Genomic DNA, 21,751 nt, shown 5'->3' with positions numbered 1-21,751 from the left:
AGGAAAGGGGAGGGGAGGGACAAACCGGCTCGGGGGGAGGATGGTGGGAGGGGAGGACTGGGGGGAAGGAGGAGCCGGGGGTAGGGGGGCGGGCCCCACCTCACCCCACCTCCCTCACCTCCAGCAGGCCTGGAGGGTGCAGAGCAAGAGGCGCCTTCTCCGCGGATGGGGCGGGCGGACTGTCGGGCCCGGCGGGAGAGGGAATCCCCGCAGCCCTATCCTCCAAAGGGAGACCTGCCCTCGGGGCAGGAGGAAATCCCCCCTCCCGGCCGCCGGCCTCCGGCCGGGCCCTCACCCCAAGCCACATCCGTTAACTGCCCCCCCAACCTTCGGGGTCATTCCAAGTCCCACCCCCCAGCCCCAGTTCACGACCCCGCCCTCCACTCACCCTCTCACCCTTCTCATTGCCCCCGCCACGCCCTCCTCCCTCGAGTGCCCCGCCCTCCCCCCCCCACCTTTGCCCCGGCCCCGCCCTCGCTGTGCCTAGCTGCCCCCCCGCCCACCGTCGCCGCGCTTCTGCGCACGCGTGACCCCTCCCGCGCGCGCGGCACCTGGGAGGACCCAGCCCCTCCTTTACGGGGCGGTGGCCCTCGGCGGTTGGCGCGAGGGAGTCGGGGCTTGCGTCCCGCCCCGCGCTTCCAAGGCGGGTCCACGGACCGGGAGGGCTAGTAGCGAGGCGGTGACGCCGCCGAGAGCCAGCCAATGGGCAGCGGGCGGGGCCAGCCCCAGTGGTTCGAACGGGAAGGCAGGGAAAGAGCGGGAGGAAAGAGCCAGCAGTTTGTGGGAGGGAGCGCCAGCCCCGCCCCTGGGCTCGGGTTCCTACCTTCCCACACTTGCCAGAGGAGTTCCTGCCCCGGGCTGGGGTGGCCTGTGGCAAAGGGGAAACAGAACTAGTGACTGTGGATACCTAGTGGGCAACTCCTAGACGTGGACGACGGGGGCAGGGTATGGGAGCTGGAAGCCACCCGACTCCGGGGATGGTCTGTTAGGGAGAAAAGCCGAAGCCCTAACCCCGTGAAACACACACAAATGCTTGGCAGAATGGAAGATCCACAGTTCCCATCTTCACAGGTATGAAAAATATCTGCCTTATTGGGCAACCGCTAATAAAACCTTTATTTAAAAAAACAACAAAAAACCCTCTTCTTTATTTGATAGGCCCAGGTATCACAGTGCCCCCCTCCCAATAAAGCACCCCTCACCGCCCCCCCTTCCCCGTGTCTCTCTCTCACACACACACACAATCTAGATCCGTCTTCATTTCCTATTGGCCTGGGCAGTACCAATAACACACTGGTTCACCTGCGGGCAGGGGGTTTAGACAATAAAAAACGTTTTCAGAGTAACCAAAAGAACAGTTTTCTCCAAATCACCTCCCAACCCCCAATATTAGGGCTGCCCTCAGAGAATCCTAAAATAAGGGCTCTGAAAGGAGGTTCAGGCTGGTCTCAGTTCTCCCATGCCCACTAGGTATTCTAGGTCTGGAAAAGGAGGAAAGGCCTGAGAAGGGACAAAAGCCCCACACAGGAGCAGAGAGAGGAGCTTCTGTTTCTAGCAGTACCTCGGACTAGACACCCCCAAAGCCCTCCCAACACGAATGCTTAATAAGCTAGATAAAACAAGAACAACACAAATTTAGGAACCAAGGCTATTTGGAAAATTAATGATTCCAAGCCTAGGGGAGGAAATGTACAAGATGGATCTGGAGTAAAGACTACTGGGGACCTATCTAAAGGACACAGGAGCCAAGTTGGAGCTTCCACTGGCCAAAGATGGGCAATTTGAGCATCAGAAAGAATAATGACTGCAAAGGATATATACCAAAAGTACAAGTATCTGTAAGATGTCACCTCCTGGACAAAAACTCACTGTTCACCTTTGAAAGCTGCCAGGATACCAACTTATAATACTGAAAATTGATAAAGAATCTAGCATTTATCCCATATTACCTATATGGACTGAATTTCAGAATAACCAAATAGATGGCAAAGGGGAGTTATTTATAGAAGAATTGTGATTAATAAATGTAGAACTGAGAAAATTAGAAAATCACCATTTAAAAAAAAAATCACCATTTAAAAACTCCCTAATAATAGATCTAGATAGCGTCACTGATAAAATCATTAGGGGAAAAAGTTGATAGGGAGTTTTTAAATGGATAGATCAGGCTGACAATACCCAAATCCAATGATCAATTTTTATATCATTAAAAGTGGAACAATTAGGGGGAGGGGGAAAAAAGTGCAACAACTAGATACTAGGTGCCTCCTGATATGATGCAATAGAAAGTGTATCACACCATAGAAGTTTTTTTCCCAAGAAATTTAAACCTGATTCAAATCAAGCCTCTAAATCTACAAAAATTATGAAGGAAAGAGGAAGCAACCAGCCAAAATCTAGAATACGGTATATTCTATAGGACAAATGACCCTACTTCTTCAACAAATAAATGCTATAAAAGGGGATGAGATTATTATAGATTAAAAGAAACTCGGACTTCCCTGGTGGCGCAGTGGTTAAGAATCCGCCTACCAATGCAGGGCACACGGGTTCAAGCCCTACTCCCCGGGAAGATCCCACGTGCTGTGGAGCAACTAAGCCCATGTGCCACAACTACTGAAGCCCACGCACCTAGATCCCGTGCTCCGCAACAAGAGAAGCCACCACAGTGAGAAGCCCACGCACGGCAATGAAGAGTAGCCCCGGCTCGCCACAGCTAGAGAAAGCCCGCGCACAGCAACGAAGACCCAATGAATGCAGCCATAAATAAATAAATAAAAATTTAAAAAGAAACTCGAGACAATTTCAACCAAATGAAATGGGCGGCCCTTGCTTTGATCCGGAACAGAGCAAAACTAATGTATAAAAAGCATTTCTGAGACAATAAGGAAATTCAACATCAATTGGGTATTAGAGGATATTAAAGAGTTCATGTTCTTGGGTGTTAATGATGTTGATAGAACTTTACTTGGGGACTTCCCTGGTGGCGCAAAGGTTAAGAATCCACCTGCCAACGCAGGGGACACGGGTTTGAGGCCTGGTCCGGGCAGATCCCACTTGCCACAAAGCAACTAAGCCCCTGCACCACAACTACTGAAGCCTGTGTGCCTAGAGCCTGTGAGCCACAACTACTGAAGCCCGTGCGCCTACAGCCCAGGCTCCCACAACGAGAAGCCACCGCAATAAGAAGCCTGCGCAGCCCCCGCTTCCTGCAACCAGAGAAAGCCCACGTGCAGCAATGAAGACCCAAAGCAGCCAAAAATAAATAAACTAAAAAAAAAAAAAGAACTTTACTTGAACTTGCAAGATTGCAAGGGAAATCCTGATTAAAGTTGACCAGGGCAGGGTGCTAAGGTGGGTGACTACTACCATGGCAGCAAGAGTGCAGAAGGGCACACAAGATCAGAGACCCTGAATAAAGCCAGAACACATCGTAGGACTGACTATACCCTCAGGAAAACAAGTAACCAGAGGAAAAAATTACCCTCTGGAGGCAGACAGTAAAGAAACATCCTGACTTAACTCTAGTAGAGGGAGCTTAAGTATCCTAGAGAATTCATGGCCATGGACACAGCTGATCTTCGTGGGGATTGGAGCCTGAATTCACACTGTTTGGAATAGTCTGAAAAACCTGTACGTCTTTGATCCAGGAATTCCATTTCAAGGAATCTCTCCCTAGATAGTTACATGTAACTAAACAAATATAAAATGATAATGTACAAGGTTAACCAACATGGCCTTGTATGTAATAGTAAAAGGGTGGAAATAATCCAAGTGTCCAGTAGAGGGAACTGGTGGATAAACTTTGGTGCATCTACACAGTGGAGTCCTAGGCAGATGTAAAAATAATGGGGGGGGGGGGGGGGGGCGGCCCCACCTGGTGGCACAGTGGTTGAGAGTCCGCCTGCCGATGCAGGGGGCGCGGGTTCGTGCCCCGGTCCCGGAGGATCCCACGTGCCACGGAGCGGCTGGGCCCGTGAGCCAGTGCTCCGCAGCGGGAGAGGCCACAGCAGTGAGAGGCCCGTGTACCGCAAAAAAAAAAAAAAAAAAATAATAATGGGATCATCTCCGTGCTGGTGGGGAATCCTGGGGCTGTCTTGTTAATCAAAAAAAAAAAAAAAAAAAAAAAAAAAGCACGGGACAACATAATATATGAGAGGGGGAGAAGAGACGTCTTATATAAGGAGGGAAATCCCATGCATGTTGCTTGTATTTGCAAAAGGAAACATTGGAAGGATAAGTAAAATGATAAATGATGAAAATGATTACTAGGGCAAGTGCGGAGAATGGGGACAGGGGCAGTGGTTAAATCTCACTTGTTATATATAGCTTTCTATTGATATAGTTTTGACCTTTCAACTACCTATTTTTAAAAACTTAATTAAAAACCCCCAAAAGTCAATAGTTTAAAAAAAAAAAAAAAAAAAGGATCCAGGTAGGTAGTGCCCCAGATGCCTGGCAAATGTACATCCATTCTGAATGAAGTGTGCCCCCTGGCCTGAGGGACAGCAGGGTAGGGGTGGAGAAGCCTATAATCCCCAGGAGGCCTGACAGGGATGGGACTGGTAGTGACCGCACCTTGGAGGCAAAGCGTAGGGAGTTGAGGGACTCAGAGACGTTCTCTTCTAGGGGGGAAATGTTCACAAACATGAGCCTGTGGAGAGAGAGAGGGGGCCAAGCCCCAGCGTCAGTGAGTGGCTGGGCAGAGCCTGGACCAGGTCTTCACGGTGTTGCCTCCCCAGCCCTGACCCCAACATTGTGGTTCCCAGCCCACCCCTTCCCCTCACATCTTAGCGCTGCCGCCCAGAGAGTTCTGCAGCAGGTAGGTCAGCTTGCTGTTCCGGTAAGGCACATGGGACTCCTAGAGGGTTGGGGGGCATAGGTGGTTAGGACAGGGCTGGGTTCAGCATGGCCAGCCCCAACCTCTCCCTGGGGTCTGCCTGCCCCCACCCCCGTTACTACCTTGTTGCTCAAGGCCATGATGACCAGGCCCAGCGTGGACAGGCTGCTGTTAATGGCCTGCGTTTCCCGAAGGCGTTCCCGCTCCCCAGGGCCGAGGGCCAAGCCGGGGTCTAGCCGCTCACTCCCAGCCAGGTCCACAAGGCTGAGGGGGGCCGCGCACTGCAGGCCTCGACCAGCATGCTCCCCAGAGATCTGCAGCTGGAACACACTGTGACTTCGTGACGATCGCTCATTCTGGGCTGTGCGGGCCACAGCCCGGTTCTGGCGGGCCAGATGGAGCAGGGCCTCCACCTGGGGATGGAGAGCAGCAAGAGGCAAAGGCAGGCAGAAGTCAGTACATAGCTAGGTCAGGTAAGGCGATGAGCAAGACTCAGCTCCTGCCCTCCTGATGCTTTCTTTCTAGCCCGCAAAAGAATAAGTAAAATACAGTGTGTCCGAGAGTACTAAGGAGTAAAATAAAACAGAAAAATAGTGTGCGAGGGTGAGGGTTGCAATTTTAGCAAGGTTGGCCAGCGGGAATTCCCTGGCGGTCTAGTGGTTAGGACTCTGTGCTTTCACTGCCAGGGTCCGGGTTCAATCCCCGGTTGGGGAACTAAGATCTAACAAGCTGTGCAGTGCGGCCAAAAGTTAGGGAAAAAAAAAAAGGATGGCCAGGGATGGCCTCAATGCCTTAAAATCTTAAGCGAGGGAGCAAGCCCTTCCAGGAGAGGAGCAGGAATGTTCAGGCAAAGGAGACAGCACGTGCAAAGACCCTGATCTGAGGGTGTGACGAGCAGGCTGAGGAACAGCCGGGAGGCCAGCATGGATGTCATGAACTGAGCAAGAAGAGTGGGCAGAGGTGAGACCTGAGATTGACGGGCAGGGCCCAGTGGCACCCGCTTCAGCAGGCCCATCACTTCTCTCCACTCCTTGGTTCCACAAAGGTGGATGCACCTCATAGCCCACCAGCCAAAACTGAATGTGCAACCTACCCTCACCACTCACCCTTCCTCATCCTCAGCGTTTTCCTGCCCCTGATCGTCCACCTCCATCCTTGTCACCCTGCCCATGCCTCCCCAGTGTCCAGGCCTAGTGCCCCATAGCACTTACCTCTCTCTCACAGGAGACAGGAACATATCGGGCGTTGGTGACAGTAAGCTCCTCGCTCCCTGGCCCTGCCCGGCGAATCTCACACTCACCCCCATGGCCCTTCCGGGTCCCAGTGGCCAGCAGGTCTCGGACAGTCTCGTTGTATATCTCTACGTAACTTGCCACAAAGCTGTAGGTCCAGCCCTGGCCACTTAGCTCCTGGGCCACAGAGAAGAGGTGTCGCAGGGCCCGAGGGATCAGCCCCTCCACCTGGGGGTCTCCCCCAGGCCCACCCTCCATGGTGAAGGTCTTGCCACTGCCTGTCTGGCCGTAGGCAAAGATGCATACTGGGTAGCCATCCAGGGCTGACTGGACAAGCATGGAAATCTCTTCAAACACTTCGTCCTGTCCACTCCCTGGTGGGAATACCCGGTCAAAGGAGAAGTCATGGCGGGTGGGGGCGGCTGGCGCCCCACTCAGGGTCCCACGCCGCTCGTCAGACCGGGAGAGGCTGAGTCGGGTTGGAGGGTCGGAGGGCCCGCAGGGGCCAGAGGGAAATAGCAGGAAGCCAGGGGGTGGGGTGGACTCCCCTGGAAGGACAGGGCGGACCCGGCAGAAGACACGGACATTGCCTTTGAGTTCCTGCAGCTGGTTGTGTAGCCGCCGGCGCTCCATCTCGAGCCCATGGAGACGTTCTTCCCGCTTAGTCAGTAAGTCCGCCTGGGCTGCAGCCTCCTGGCGCAGGGATGCCACCTCCGCTTGGCTGCCCGACAGAGCAGCTTCTGATGCCTGTAGCCTCCTCTGTCCAGAACAGAGCAGACACAGAGGGTGAGATGCAACCAAGAACAAGAACAAGTCATGATGGGACGTGGGGGTGGGAGGTGGGCTGGGCCCTGCCCCCAAGGACTTCACAGTCTGGTAAAGAAAGAGATAAGGAAATAGGAATCATAGTACTAGAATAGGGAGTGCTATGGGAGCATCCAGAAGGGGCATAAGGAGGATGATATCTAGGCTGACACCCAAAAAGTATGGGAGTGGACCAAGGGAAGGATGGAGTGCAGAAAGAATACTCCACAAAGAGGGACGTGTATATGCAAAATGCCCTGAATTGAGAATCGAGTCATTTGAGAGACTACAAGTAATGCAATCTAGTTGGTGCTCGCCAAGGAGTCAAATGGATGAGAAGGAGAGAGAACGCGTGGGAATTTTTATCAGGAAAACAGAGAAAGAAGAAAGGGGGCGGAGAAGTAGAGGCGACACAGACCCGGGGAAGATATGGAAACAGAGTCAGGATAGGGTGAAGCGGGGCAGAAAGCAAGACAGAGTCAGAAGTGAGCAGGGGGTGGGGGCGACGGGGGAGCAGGGTAGGGGACGGAGGTGTACTGCCAGAGAGAGGTGGTCATGGATTCGAAGCCCAAAGTGACTTCTGGGCAACCTAGAAAGAAGGGTCAGCATTTGGCGAGAAGCTGGCCCTTACCTCCTGCTCCTCCAGCCGGGCAGCCAGTCCCCTCCGCTCCTCCTGCAGTTCCAGCTGTTCTTTTTGGAGCTCTTGCACTAAGCCCTCCTGCGTGCCCAGCCGCTCTTCCAGCTCCAGGACCCGGGCACTCAGGTTCCCCAGCTCCCGTTGGTCCTGCTCAGCCTGGGCCCGCATCCTGGCCAACTCCTCTTCCAGTGTCCTGCGCTCTGCCCCCAGGGCCGTGGCCTGTTGCTGGGCCTCCCTGAGCTGGTTCTGCAGCTGTTGGTTCTCCTGGTCCAACATCTGGGTCCTCTCACGGCAGCATTTCAGCTCTGCGTTTAGGTCACATAACTGACCCTTTAAGTCCCAGGCTGGACGTTTGCTGGGTTTCTTCCTTCCCACCACAGGAGGAGCAGCTGTTGCTAAGATGGGCACAGAAAAGACAAAGGTCAGGGAACTCTTGGCTCTGTCTCGCTCTCTCCTCCCTCCTAGCCTTTAGGGCCTCCACACCTGACCCTCCATCTCCTTCTTCTTCAGACAGGGAAGTGACCAAAAGGATTTTTCTGGGTACTCACCACCTCCTCTTCCCTATCCCAGCCTCTCACCCAAGGATTATATTTGTCACCTACTGCCAGGCTTCTGGGCAGGAACAGCAGGGCCTGGCTTCTGATTCTTCAGCACTAGAGAATTGGGGAGGTGACATAAGGAATTATAGCATCAGGGTCCCTCCACCTCCATCCTTCTCCCTTTACCCCCAATCCCTTCTCGGCCCCAGCTCTTAAGCACTGTTACCTGTGGCAATAGCTGTGGAACATCGGGGGCCTGTCTTCCTGGGAACTTTCGGCACTGTCGGGAGATTGGAGAGAGGAAAAGCAGAGTCATGATTCTCAGGGTGGCATGTACTCTGGCTGGGCCGAAGGCAGAGGAGCTGCTTTTTCAGAGGATTAGAAGAAATAAGATAACTTCCTTCTTCCCTTAAATCTGACCAACTCCTAGAGATATCCTTCCTAGGACCAACAAGCCAAGAAACAAGTTGGACCAAGACAAGCAAAAAGAGCAAGGGGGCAAAACCAGGTGTAAAGTATGCTAGCATGTGTGTAAAACATGTCGGGGAACACGCCCATATTTGCTTGCAAACCCACAGAACATCCCTGGAAGGACTCACAGTTGCCCCTGGTTGGGGGACTGGGTGCCTGGGGAACATGGGCAGGAGGGAGACTTTCCACTGTATAACAACTTACGTGCCTTTGGAATTTTGAAACAAGTGAAACATATTACCTATTCAAAATAAGCTAAGATTGAAAGAAAAGAAAAAGAAAAAGAAAGAAATGAGTTGAAGAGAACTGGACTTTGTGCCCTGGAGCCCACCTGCGGTCTGGCCTTGTGTCTGTGGCACAGTGGTGAGGGCCATTGCTCTGGGGCGGGACGTGGCAACTTTGGTGCCCAGGCCTCGTGTCCTTTTCTGGGGAAAGACAAGGATGGGGGGTGGAGTCCACAGTTACCCTCTCTGATGGTTTTACACACACACACACACACACACACACACACACACACACACACACACACACACACACACACACACACGGATTTCCAAACCCAGCTCACCTTCTCAGGCTCCAAGTCCTCCTCCATCTGGTCGGGACCCCTCTTCAGCCTGCTTCCCGGGAGAGGGAGCCGGGAAGGGGTCTTGGCCAGGGCTCTCTTCAGCTCTATGTTTCCCTTCACTTCCAACAAGGGGGACCTCTGCTGGGAAGAGAGAGACCCTTCAGACAACACCCTGTGGCCCAAATGTCCCAAGAACTCCTGTTTATGGCCCCCCAGCCTAATTCTCATCACCACCAACAAACATTATATGAGTACCTCTTGTGCCACAAACTGTGGCTCACAGATGATGTGCTGTCTAAAAACCATGGAGAGAGGTGGGACGTAACACAATCCCTAAGGGAATAGCTGGACAGATGCTGAATTTCAGCTAAGTTTAAGGGCAGTACTTAAAAAAGCAGGGAAAAGGAACACTCCTTTCGGAAGGCAAAACCTTAAGCTTGCACATGGTACAGCTGGGAAACCACTACGCCCTTTTAGGGAAAGCTGAGATCATAAACAAGGGAGAGAGTTGGAAGAATAAGGTTGAAGACTGGGTAGGAGGAGCAGGTAACATTTATTAGGAACTGTTTCAAATGCTTTATCTGTATCAACTGACTTAAACCTCCCAGCCCACTGAGGAGGAGCTGTTATTAGCCTCATTTTGCAGATGGGGGAAGGAAGGCTGAGAGGTAAACTAGCTGGTCTAAAGTCATCAGTGAATAAAAAGCAAAGCCAGGGTTAGAATCTAGACAGTCTGCTTCTGGAGGCCATGTCTGTAACCACTTGACCACACTGTCTCATAGGGCATTGATGCCAAGCTAAGGAATTTAGGCTTTAGCCCTGCATATATGGATAGCCAGATACAGTTTCTGATCAGGCATGTGAAAAACATACAAAAGAGCCTATTATAAATAATAATAGGGATTTCCCTGGTGGCACACTGGTTAAGAATCCACCTGCCAATGCAGGGGACACGGGTTCGAGCCCTGGTCCAGGAAGATCCCACATGCAGCGGAACAACTAAGTCCATGAGCCACAACTACTGAGCCTGTGCTCTAGAGCCCACGAGCCACAACTACTGAAGCCTGTGCACCTAGAGACCGTGCTCTGCAACAAGAGAAACCACTGCAACGAGAAGCCCGCGCACAGCAACGAAGAGTAGCCCCCGGTCACTACAACTAGAGAAAGCCCACGTGCTGCAACAAAGACCCAACGCAGCCAAAAATAAATAAATAAATAAATTTATAAATAAATAATAATGAGGTATAAGTAGGCTGACTTGCATGGGGAAGACGAGGAAGCAGGGGCATGACCAGTCTGGAGACCACCGAGTACAGGTATAAGGTAGGGGCGTGGGAAAGAAAGATCCTCTCCTCTAAGCAGCCCAGTTCAGTGCCTGGGGATCATGCCCACCCTATGGTTACTCCTATGTAGGATGACCAACTATTCTGGTTTGCCAAGAACTGAGAGGTTTCTTGGGACACAGCATTTCAGTGCTAAAACCAGGTCATTTCTATGCAAACCAGGACATGTGGTCACCCTACTCCTATCCCACCATCAGGAAAGTACCATGTATAGATCAACTTCTGATTTTCACTATAGGTAACTATTAATTCCAAGGCTAATCTCTCTCTGCCCTTCAGTTTACTTCATTCATTCAATATTTACAAAGTGCCTATTACATGCCAGGAAATGATCTGGATTCTGGAGTAAAAGACGTGGTCCCTGCCCTCAAGATTGGGACAGGACAGTAGGCAAGCAAAGCATTTAAAGAGATGATTAAATCTCTACCAAGTGCTATCATAAAAGGATCCCAAAGGAGGGGGTAGGCATCCAGTTTAGATGGGGAGAGTGTCAGACACAATTCTACAAAGTATTTTTAGGCCAAGCCTTGAAGATGAGGAAGAGTTGGCTTGATGGGCTTGGGCCAAGGAGGAGCATTCCAAGCAGAAAGCAAGGAGAGGGACTTGTAAGGAATGACAAATTATTCTGTTCAAGTGAACACAGGGATGTGCATAGAAAGTGGGGAGAGGAGAAGAGAGGTAGAAGGGAAAGACCGTGGCAGTGGTATGCCGTGATAAGGAATCCGGGGTCTACTGAAGACAAGAGGGACACTGATGATTTTTAAACATGAGAATAGTATGACTGGATCTTTACTGAAAAAGTGAACTGTGCGCAATGCAAAGAATGAACGGAAATAGAAGATGAGGGTTATCACAGCAGAGGGATGACATAATTCCTTCATTCATCCATTCAACAAGGATTTGTTGCACTAGATTTGTTGAATGACTGCTCTTCTAGGCTCTGGGGTGAGAGTAATGAATGTAAAGTCCCTGCCTGCCCAGAGCTTACTTTCTAGGGCAGCCTTTCCAAACTGGGGTACAAGAGAATTAAGCTCTACAGAAAATGATCTGTTTTCTCAATTCTCCCAAGAATATAAAAAACAGCTCTTACCATTCTAGGTGCCTCAGAGAGAAGTTAATGCACTAGACACAAAGGATGCCTTAGGGCATTAGATCTTAATTCTCATGGAACTCAGTTGAGAGCGGATGTTCTAAGAGTTTGTTGGCTAAGCAGAGCTGGCGAGGGGGTGGGGGGGAGTAGCTAGAGGTCAGGCAGTGAAGGAGATGGAGTCCAGGCTGACTCCAAGAAGCTTGCCCTGGTTCCCAAGATCACAGAAGGAAAATCTGGGTTTGTTTGTTTTTTAATTAAATTTCTCATTTTAAAACCATTGTAGATTCACATGCAGTTGTAAGAAATAATATGGAGAGATCTGAGAGTGCCTGAAGGGCTAATTTTTAAGAGATGCTAAGTTCAACTTTGGGAAAGTGAGGTTGAGGATGTTCACAGAACATCACTAAAGAGAAAACTCTGAAACAATTTGATATCCTGGTTTTTAAATTTTTAGTTTATTGGTTTATTGTCTTTCCTAACATTAGACTGTGAGCATCACAAGAACATGCCTGTTTTGTTCACAACTATAGAACCAGAGTGCCCAGTACAATGTCTGCTACATGGTAGGACTGAATACTTTTTTTTTTAAATTTTTGGCAGCGCCGAACAGCTTGCGGGATCGAACCTGCGCCCTTGGCAGTGAAAGCACGGAGTCCTAACCATCGGACTGCCAGGGCATTCCCTCAATACATTTTTCAGGGAATGAAATTAGATGTCCACCAGTATGGAAATGCTCAAATAAACTGCAATACATCCAAACCATTGGCTCCTATACAAATAAAAAAGAAAAAAAAAGGAGGTGGTGTTCTCTTTTCCTGCCACCTGCAGAGATGTGCGCAAAGACTGCTGATTTTAATTCACTTTAATCAAATGTAGTATGAAAACTAAATTTTTCTTTTAAGTATTTCAAGGTCAAACACTCAATTTTTTAATTACCTGTGCCCTTCGTTCTCCCTACACTACCATAGTGGATCAACTAAAGACCTACCTCCCTGGAATTTGTGTGGGTTCAGAAAATGTGCTCAAAGGTTTGTTTATACAGGACAACTCCTAAGAGTACAGTATTTATTTCTCTCCCATCTATAAAGCTAGACAGGATGACTCCCAACTTTCCACAATAAGCATATGCACTTAACCTTCTATAAAAACAGATTTTCATGGAACCCCTCCTATACCCACTTCCCAGGATCAGAGATGGATGCCCTGCTGCTAAGGAATCTCCTGCACATGAGCATCCGCTCCCACCCTCACCCACACAGGAACAGCACTCCAGCAAGCCTTCCTTCTCTCCTCTGCACCATCATTTTCACTCTCTCCTGGATCATTCCAATCAGTGTATAATACATGCTATTACTTCCAACCAAAAGGAGTTTTTCTCTCCTAACCCCGTCCCAGTCAGGCTTTCACTCCCACCATTCCACCAAAACTGCCCTCAAGGTCACAAGTCTGCTTGTGTTGCTAAACCAATTCTTCATCTTTTTGTTTCTTGACCCATCAGCAGTGTGTGATACAACTGATCACTCTCTCTTCCTTAATACACTCGCTTCATTTAGCTCCTGGGAGACCATCCTCTCCTGGTTTTCCTACCTCGCTGGTAGATCCTCTTCAACTCCCCAAACTTTAACAGTGGTCTTTCTATTCTCTATCTACACTCTAGGCCACTCCTATGGCTTTAAACACCATTCATATGCTGACAACTCCCAAACTATTGTCTCCAGCCCAGACTTTGACCCTGAAGTCATATGGAACTAACCTTCTCAATGTCTCCACTTGGAAGCCTAAAACACATCAAACTTAAAGCATCCAAATCTTAACCTCCAGATTTTGACCCTGAAGTCATAAGGAACTAACCTTCTCAATGTCTCCACTTGGAAGCCTAATACACATCAAACTTAAAGCATCCAAATCTTAACCTCCTGACGTCCAACCCTCCTTCAACCTTGCTCTCTTGCAGCTTCCTCCATCTCAGTTGATATAAATCCATCTTTCAGCTGCTCAAGCAAATACACCTAAAGTCCTCTCATTCTCTTACATACCACAAAGTCTTAACATCAGCAAACATGGCCAACTCTATCTTCCAAATAGATCCAGAATCGGACCACTTGTAACCACCTCCCCTGCTACTACAATGATCCAAGTTACCATCATCTGTCACCTGGATTATCACTCTACTGGTTCTCAACTAGGGATGGTTCTCAACTAGGGATGACTTTACTCCCCAGGGGACGTTTGACAATGTCTGGAGACACTCTGTCATGATTAGGTGGGGGTTGCTACTGTCATCTAGTGGGTAGAAGCCAGGAATGCTGCTAAACAACAGACAACTTATAGGACAATCCCCCCCGCCCCCCCATAAGAAGTCAATAATGTGAAAGTTGAGAAAACCTGCCCCATTCCTAAAAGTCTCCTTGTTTCTATCCTTTCTCCCTTACAGTCTAATCTCAGTGCAGCTGTTAGAGTGGTCCTCTTAAGTTGTAAGACAGATCTTGTCTCTCTTTGCTTAAAACCATCCAGTGATTCCCCATCTCACTCAGAGAAAAAAATCCAAGTCTTGGGCTTCCCTGGTGGCGCAGTGGTTGAGAGTCCGCCTGCCGATGCAGGGGACACGGGTTCGTGCCCCGGTCTGGGAGGATCCCACATGCCGCGGAGCGGCTTGGCCCATGAGCCATGGCCATTGAGCCTGCGTGTCCGGAGCCTGTGCTCCGCAACGGGAGAGGCCACAACAGTGAGAGGCCCACATACCGCAAAAAAAAAAAAAAAAAAAAAAAAAAAAAATCCAAGTCTTCACAACGGCCCCTGCGAGGAGCAATGCGTTCAACACCCCCCTCTCTGTTACCTGACATCCCATCCCTTCCCACAACCTTCCCCGTTGCTCATCCCATTTCGGGTTTGCTACACAGTTCTAGCGGCTTTGCTCTAGCGGATTCCCTCTGCCTGGAATGGTCTTAATAATTACTTGCCTGTTTCCCTCACCTCTTTCAAGTCTTTTTTTTTTTTTTTTTTTTTTTTTGTTACGCGGGCCTCTCACTGCTGTGGCCTCTCCCCTTGCGGAGCACAGGCTCCGGACGCACAGGCCCAGCGGCCATGGCTCACGGGCCCAGCCGCTCCGCGGCATGTGGGATCCTCCCGGACCGGGGCACGAACCGGTGTCCCCTGCATCGGCAGGCGGACTCTCAACCACTGCGCCACCAGGGAAGCCCCTCTTTCAAGTCTTTATTCAACTCTCACCTTCTTAACGGAGCTTACTAAGACAACCCAATTTAACAGTCTATCTTGTCAGCTGACCTCCCCTCCCTCTCTTAATCTGCTCAAAAATTTCCTTTTCTCCATAGCCCTTATCACCTTCTTAACAGCATTATATAATTTACTTATCACATATTGCCTGTCTCCCCAAGGAATGGCAGCTCCATGATGACAGGGATCTCTGCTTGCTCATTGCCGCATCCCAAGCACAAAATAGGTGCTCAGTAAATATGTGATGAATAAATATGAGAAGGCTTCTATTCTTTTTCACCGTCACATCACACCGCTCTGCTCTCTGGCTGGCAGGATACAAAGAGTATCTCTTCAAGTTGAAACCTGACTTTGGGTAAATCTGACTGTGAAACACTAGTAAACAGAGGATTCAGGCAGGAGGCCTTTTCTGGCACCAGAAGTCAACCCACTCTCACTGTCACAAACACACCTCTCTCCACTGGAGAGGGGACGCTGCAGGTGGTTGTGAGGGGCGGCAGGGCACTGATGAGAGAAAAAATTAAGTTAACCAGTCCCACTGAGCAGAGATCTCTGCAAAACCTGGGGAAGAAGAGATAATGAGGAGTCCTTCAGTTCAGAGTACTCCATTCCCCCTCTCCCCTTCCTACACCCCCAAGAGGCCGCAAAGAGGAGAGAGGACACGAAAGGACATCAGCAGGGATTTCGCCTCAGACACCACTTCCCTAGAGCTAGTGGTCATCTCAGAACTCACACTGCAATAGTGAGTAGGAATGGACAGGTGGGAACGTGTTCAGACAAGCCTGAGAATTCGAAATGGGAAATCCTGGAAACATGAAAGTGAGCAAGGGCGTGGGGGACTCCCTGAAGCTGCGGGAAGGCAGGCAGACTCCCCACACTCCCACTCTTGGGGCTGCTCCCTGCCTTCTCCACTCTCCACCCCTCATCCCTTTCCACTGTGGGGGGGCGCAAGACCTTGGCCCTGCAGGCAGGCAGAACTGAGGCCGCCGGCACGTCAGCACTGGGGGGTGGGGCGGCCAGCTGTCGTCCCCGCGCCGACCCCTACTCACCTGCGGCTCCATGTCCAGCTCCGTGCCACACACGGCAGGGAAGCGCAATGGAAGAGGACAGGGCGCCGGGGCTCCAGGGAACCGCGTTCTCTCGCGCGCTCGCGACACAGAACACGCGCGTTCCGGGCTCCAGCGCTGCCAGCCCGGCGCCACACCCGCCACTTTTGAATTTCAACGGCCGCCACCCTGCTTACCTCGCTCCGCACTCAGGGGCCAATCGTCGCCGCCGCCACAGCCGAGGGCCAATCGCAGCGCCCTCCACCTCCCGAGGCCACACCCCGCCAGGCCACCGCCTTCCCGTTCCTGCTTCCCCTGCACAGGGAGGCAGGCGGGTTAGTCACACTTCCGGCCTCACTGTTTCTTTTCTCTCCCCACCCCTCCTCTAGCGGGAGTCGCGCTGGACTTCCGCTCGGCTCCCGGCCGCCGCTCGCTGCGTCAGAAATTGCAGGGAACACGCCGCCCTAACGTAACTCGTATGGGGGCGGGGACGCTGGAGGAAAGGAATCACGCGTGCGCAAACAGAACCCGTGCGGGGCGCGGGGCGCGACTAGTGCCCCCTAGCGGCGGGAGTAGGAAGCGCACTCGTTAGCCCCGACTGGATCGATGTGATTGCGGATGGTGCGCGACGTCTCCCATATGCTTAGAACTGATCCCGGAAGTTGATGCTGGAGCCCTTATGCGGATGTCAGAGTGGCTGAGTCTGCCCATTCCCGGGTCTCTTTGGCATTTATCACGAAACTTAAGGACCTTGAGTACAGCTTGGCGCTCCATGGAAGCCCGACGGTGGGAATTCGAGGTCCAGGAGAGGAGGATTTTTCTCTCCAGTCAGCCTCCTCGCTTTACCTCCTACGTACCTGGGCGCTGTTACTGGTGCTGGAGAACTGGCTTGAGTCTTTCCAAGCCTAGAGCCCATGGAGGCCTTACTGCTTACGTTTATGGAATATTTTTTATGCTTTTCAGACTAACTGTACCCGTGCATTATCCCTTTTAATGATCCCTCAATTCACTGGGCTCTTACTATGTGTCAAGTGCTTTGCATTTCTTATTTGCAAGCTAGATGAAGGAGCCAGGTTCAGAAAGGTGAAGTAACAAGTACAAAGTCACACTGCTGATTGGGAGTGGATCTAGATTCCACTAGTTTCGAAATACAAACTATGGGCCTTCCCTGGCGGCCCAGTGGTTAGGACTCTGCGCTTCCACTGCAGGGGGAACGGGTTTGATTCCTGGTTGGGGAACAAAGATCCCACATGCTGCAAGGCGTGGCCAAACAAAACAAAACAAAAAACCCCACCAAGCTATATCGGTTATCTCACACTACTTCTAATAACCTTAGTAACAAAAACAACAACCTCTTACCTGTGAATAATTTGCAGAGTTGTTCTACTACTCTTAGTTACCAACCATCCTGGAGATAGGCAGGGCAGGGATTTTATTTATGAGACTGAAAGGCAGGGGACTTAAGGGATTTGTCTTGGTGCATAATTGGAGATTGACCGAACTGGAACTCAAGCCACATATCTTCTAATCCAGTGCTTTGACTTGAATTCAAACGTGCTTGTGGTGGGGAGCAGACTGTGGGGAGACACAGTGTCTAAAAACCCTGTCATCATCCCCCAACCTTTGAAATCCTAGGAAAGTACACGGAGCAGGAGCTTGAAGAGTGAGTAGTGATGGAGGAAACTGGAAAAGACCAACCCTGGATGGGTAAAGAGAACTGAGAAGGGAAACATGAGAAGAAATGTACATCAGAAGACATTTATCAAAGTTTTTATCATTTATCAAACAAATGTTAGACTAGGAGAAATAAGGACATTAAAGAGTTGGGCTTCCCTGGTGGCGCAGTGGTTGAGAGTCCGCCTGCCGATGCAGGGGACACGGGTTCGTGCCCCGGTCCGGGAAGATCCCACATGCTGCGGAGCAGCTGGGCCCGTGAGCCATGGCCGCTGAGCCTGCGCGTCCGGAGCCTGTGCTCTGCAACGGGAGAGGCCACAACCGTGAGAGGCCCGCGTACCGCAAAAAAAAAAAAAAAAAAAGAGGAAAAAGTTTATTCATCTTAATAGATGCAGAAAAACTACTCAAAATATTCAACATCCATTGATACTGAAGAAAAATGAACATAACCTGTTAAAGGACATCTTCAAAAATCCAACAGCACACGTCACAATAATGGTGACGTGTTGAAAGCCTTCCTCTTTTTATTTATTGCGGTGGGTGGGCTTTTCATTGCGGTGGCTTCTCTTGTCACGAAGTACGGGCTGTAGGTGCACGGGCTTCAGTAGTTGTGGCTCGCCAGCTCTAGAGTGCAGGCTTAATAGTTGTGGCACACGGGCTTAGTTGCTTCGCGGCATGTGGGATCTTCTGGGACCAGGGCTCGAACCTGTGTCCTCTGCATTGGCAGGCAGATTCTCAACCACTGCTCCACCACGGAAGCCCAAAAGCCTTCCTATTAAGATGAGAGACAAGGCAAGGAAACCTGCTCTCAGTAATCCTAGTCAATACAATAATGGAAGTTTTAGCCAGTCCAATAAACAGCAAATATATAGACGTTGGGAAGAAACAAGAATTTCAGTATTTGCAGATGGAATATACAATATTTGCATGTGTAGCAACCCCAAAAGAAAATTCAGGTGAAATTAATAAGTGAGTTTAGTAAAGTTGCTGGGTGGGAAATCAATATAGAAAAAAAATCAATATATAAAATCTATTTCATTTCTATCATCAGCAGCTATCAGTCAGAAAGTGTAACTTTTAAAATGTACCATTTGGTTACATAACTATATACATATATAAAAGTCAAGCTATGCACTTGATTTTTGCACTTTATGTTATACTGCAATAAAAATTTTAATTAAAAAATACCATTTCCGTAGGGCCTCCCTGGTGGCGCAGTGGTTGAGAGTCCGCCTGCCGATGCAGGGGATACGGGTTCGTGCCCCGGTACGGGAGGATCCCATATGCCGCGGAGCAGCTGGGCCCGTGAGCCATGGCCGCTGAGCCTGCGCATCCGGAGCCTGTGCTCCGCAACGGGAGAGGCCACAACAGTGAGAGGCCCGCATACCGAAAAAAAAAAAAAAAACCATTTCCAATAGCAATAAAAATACAAATTACTTAGGAATAAATTTAACAACTGGAATGTAAACCCTTTGTGGAGAAAATGATAAAACTTACTGGAAGATGTTCAAGAAAATCTAAATTAATGAAAAGATATACTATGTACTTGCAGAGAAAGACTTGATGTAAAGATGTCAGTTCTCTCCAAGGCCTTGGTGTTGGGCTAAGGGGGATGATAGAGTCCGTAATGCCTGGTCCTGCTAGAGTCTCTCTCATCTGCCTATCTCAGGAGCAGGCTGAGTGGGACTGCCCTTGGTGGTCCTTTCCCCCTCGCCAGAGATCCCTCCTGCAAGCTGAGGAGGATTTCTTACCTTGGAAATCACATTCCTGAACCCTGTGTCCCCTCTTCCACTGCTTCTCTTCCTTGTTTCTCTGGCGGATTCCCTTCTCCCTGCCCAGCCCTTTGTAGGCCTCTCCACAGATGGCAAAGTGTGCAGTAAAGTTATCTTATGATTACCAAAGGGAAAAGGTCTGGGGGGAAGGATAAGTTAGGAATTTGGGAGTAACATATACACACTACTATATATAAAATAGCTAAACAACAAGGTCCTACTGTATAGCATAGGCAACTATATATTCAATATCCTATGATAAACCATAATGGAAAAGAATATATAAAAAATGTATACATATGTATAACTGAATCACTTTGCTGTACAGCAGTAATTAACACATTGTAAATCAACTATACTTAAGTAAAAAAAGAAATTTAAAGAAAAACGAAAATATTTAGAGGAAAACAAATCCATCATTCTTCTAGCCACGGAAACCACTGTTCGTATTGTTGTACTGCCTTGCAGCCTTTTTTCCATACATGTTGTTGCCTAGTTGAAATTCCAAAGATAAAAACCAAACAGAGAAACAAACCAAAAAATGTGAAAGACTCTTTAGATAAACAAAATTTAATATATCCATAAAATGGACTATTATTCAACCATAAAAAGAAAGTACTCATACATGCTACAACATGGATGAATCTTGAAAACATTATGCTGAATGAAAGAAGCCAGACACAAAAGGCCACATATTGTGTGAATCCATTTATCTGAAATGTCCAGAATAGGCAAATCCATAGAGACAGGAAGTAAATTAATGGTTCCAGGGACCGGGGAGGGAGGAATGGTGATTGGCTAATGGGTACGGGTTTCTTTTTGGATTGATAAAAAGTGTTCCAAAACTAGATAGTGGTGATGGTTGACCAACTCTGTGAATATACTAAAAGCCAATGGATTGTACATTTTAAAAGAATGAATTGTATTTCTCAAAATTGTTATAAAAATGTCACTCAGTTTTCAAGTACAATTCATCATTTCTTAAGTGCCCACTCTGTCATGCATTGTGCTAGGCTCTTGGGCTACACTGATGAAGGAGATAAACATCTCTTTCCTCCCAAAGCTTCCATTTTGGTAGTGAAGGGGACACAGACAATAAAATGTTACCATTATGGCAGAAGGAAGACAGGTGCTAGAGTCAGATCACCTTGCTCAGAGGTGAGGAGTGAGAGAAATATTTCCAGAGGAAGTTCTCATCTCATCTGGGAGCAGCAAGATAAGTAAAAGTAAAGAGAAAAAGCAGCTTCCATTTCACAGAGGTGGAGACATGTGGGTGCAGGACAGGAGCTGAGGTCCCCAGCCAGAGGTGGTTGATTTCCCACAAGTTGTTCTCCCTGTATCCCAGAGTTCCATTTGATAACACAACCAAGGCATAGGTAGATACCACTCCTGTGAGGGAGAGACCCACTCGCTTCCACAGACAGTCCCAGGGAGGAGTGGACCTTGTGATTTATTCTGGAGAGGAAGGCTTCCAGCTCATCCTGGAATATTCCAATGCTGCAGTGACCCCCTGGTCCTTGTCTGAAGGCTCTAGGGAAAAAGGCACAGAGGGGCTCTCCAGGGACCCTCACACACTCACCTTCTGGAAACACAGTGAGCAGAGGAGGAGCCCTACTCCAGACCATTTGCCCCAAATCCACAAGTGACCATTATGGAGATCTCTCCAGGCATCAGATTTGAGTAGCTCATGGCAGAAGAACATGACTACCATTAGGCCTGAGGTGCACCATCAGCCTTTCATCCCCCAAGGAAAGAAGCGTTTGGGGTGAGAAAAAAGCCCGCATATTTCCTAGGCTGAGTAGGAAGTGAAGACCAAGATGACATAATGACCAGGCAACTCAAAGTGTGCTGGGGCAGGGGGCAGTGCTTTTGCACTTTGAACCATATGAATATGTTACACAATAAGATAAATAGAATGAAAAGAAAATGAGAATAATGAAATATGTTTTCCTGTCAAATCGATAATCCCATACATTATTGCTGGGAGTATAAATTGGTACTTCTTTCTGACAAGTTCAGGAAACTTGATAGTACCAAAACCTCTTAATGTAGCATTCCAATTTAAGAGTTTACTTTAAGGAAATAATCGGAAACATGCACAAAAATTTACAAAAGCATGTATATATGTATACCTGAATCACTTTGTTGTACATCTAAAACTAACACAACGTTGTAAATCAACTATACTTCAAGAAAAAAATTTATGAAAGCAAAGTACTAAAAACAACCAAAAATTTCACCCATGGACAATTTTTAAATAGAAGATGATAAAACTATATGGCATAATACAAATTCAATCTATACACACACTAGGGACAACACATCTACTGTGTGGGCTGCTGTTGGTTGATTCAACCTGGAGCCAAAACTGACACAGCCCCGTGAGATCCAGCATTCATACTCCTAGGCATATATCTGGGGGAAAACTCTAATTTGAAAAGATACAGGCACCCCAGTGTTCATTGCAGCACTGTTTACAACAGGCAAGACATGGAAGCAAC

The 21,751-nt window shown here is 49.0% G+C and overlaps 1 protein-coding gene across 1 annotated transcript; it reads right to left on the bottom strand.

Annotated features, from left to right (window-relative positions):
* Window positions 1–1,221: 1,221 nt before the first annotated feature.
* Window positions 1,222–13,918, bottom strand: KIFC1 (kinesin family member C1; the record flags this gene model as incomplete). The annotated part of the gene is given in 12 exon segments (XM_079712630.1): window positions 1,222–1,302; window positions 4,579–4,654; window positions 4,788–4,861; window positions 4,963–5,253; window positions 6,052–6,831; window positions 7,508–7,908; window positions 8,116–8,166; window positions 8,279–8,332; window positions 8,855–8,948; window positions 9,092–9,232; window positions 13,740–13,900; window positions 13,903–13,918. Coding segments are annotated over 12 exon segments (2,184 nt in total). The 3' UTR covers window positions 1,222–1,257.
* Window positions 13,919–21,751: the final 7,833 nt, after the last annotated feature.

The sequence above is a fragment of the Hyperoodon ampullatus genome, assembly GCF_949752795.1.
Source record: "Hyperoodon ampullatus genome assembly, chromosome: 10".
NCBI lineage: Eukaryota > Metazoa > Chordata > Mammalia > Artiodactyla > Ziphiidae > Hyperoodon > Hyperoodon ampullatus.
The sequence above is the reverse complement of the archived record's forward strand: the minus strand, read 5'-3'. Positions and strand labels throughout refer to the sequence as shown.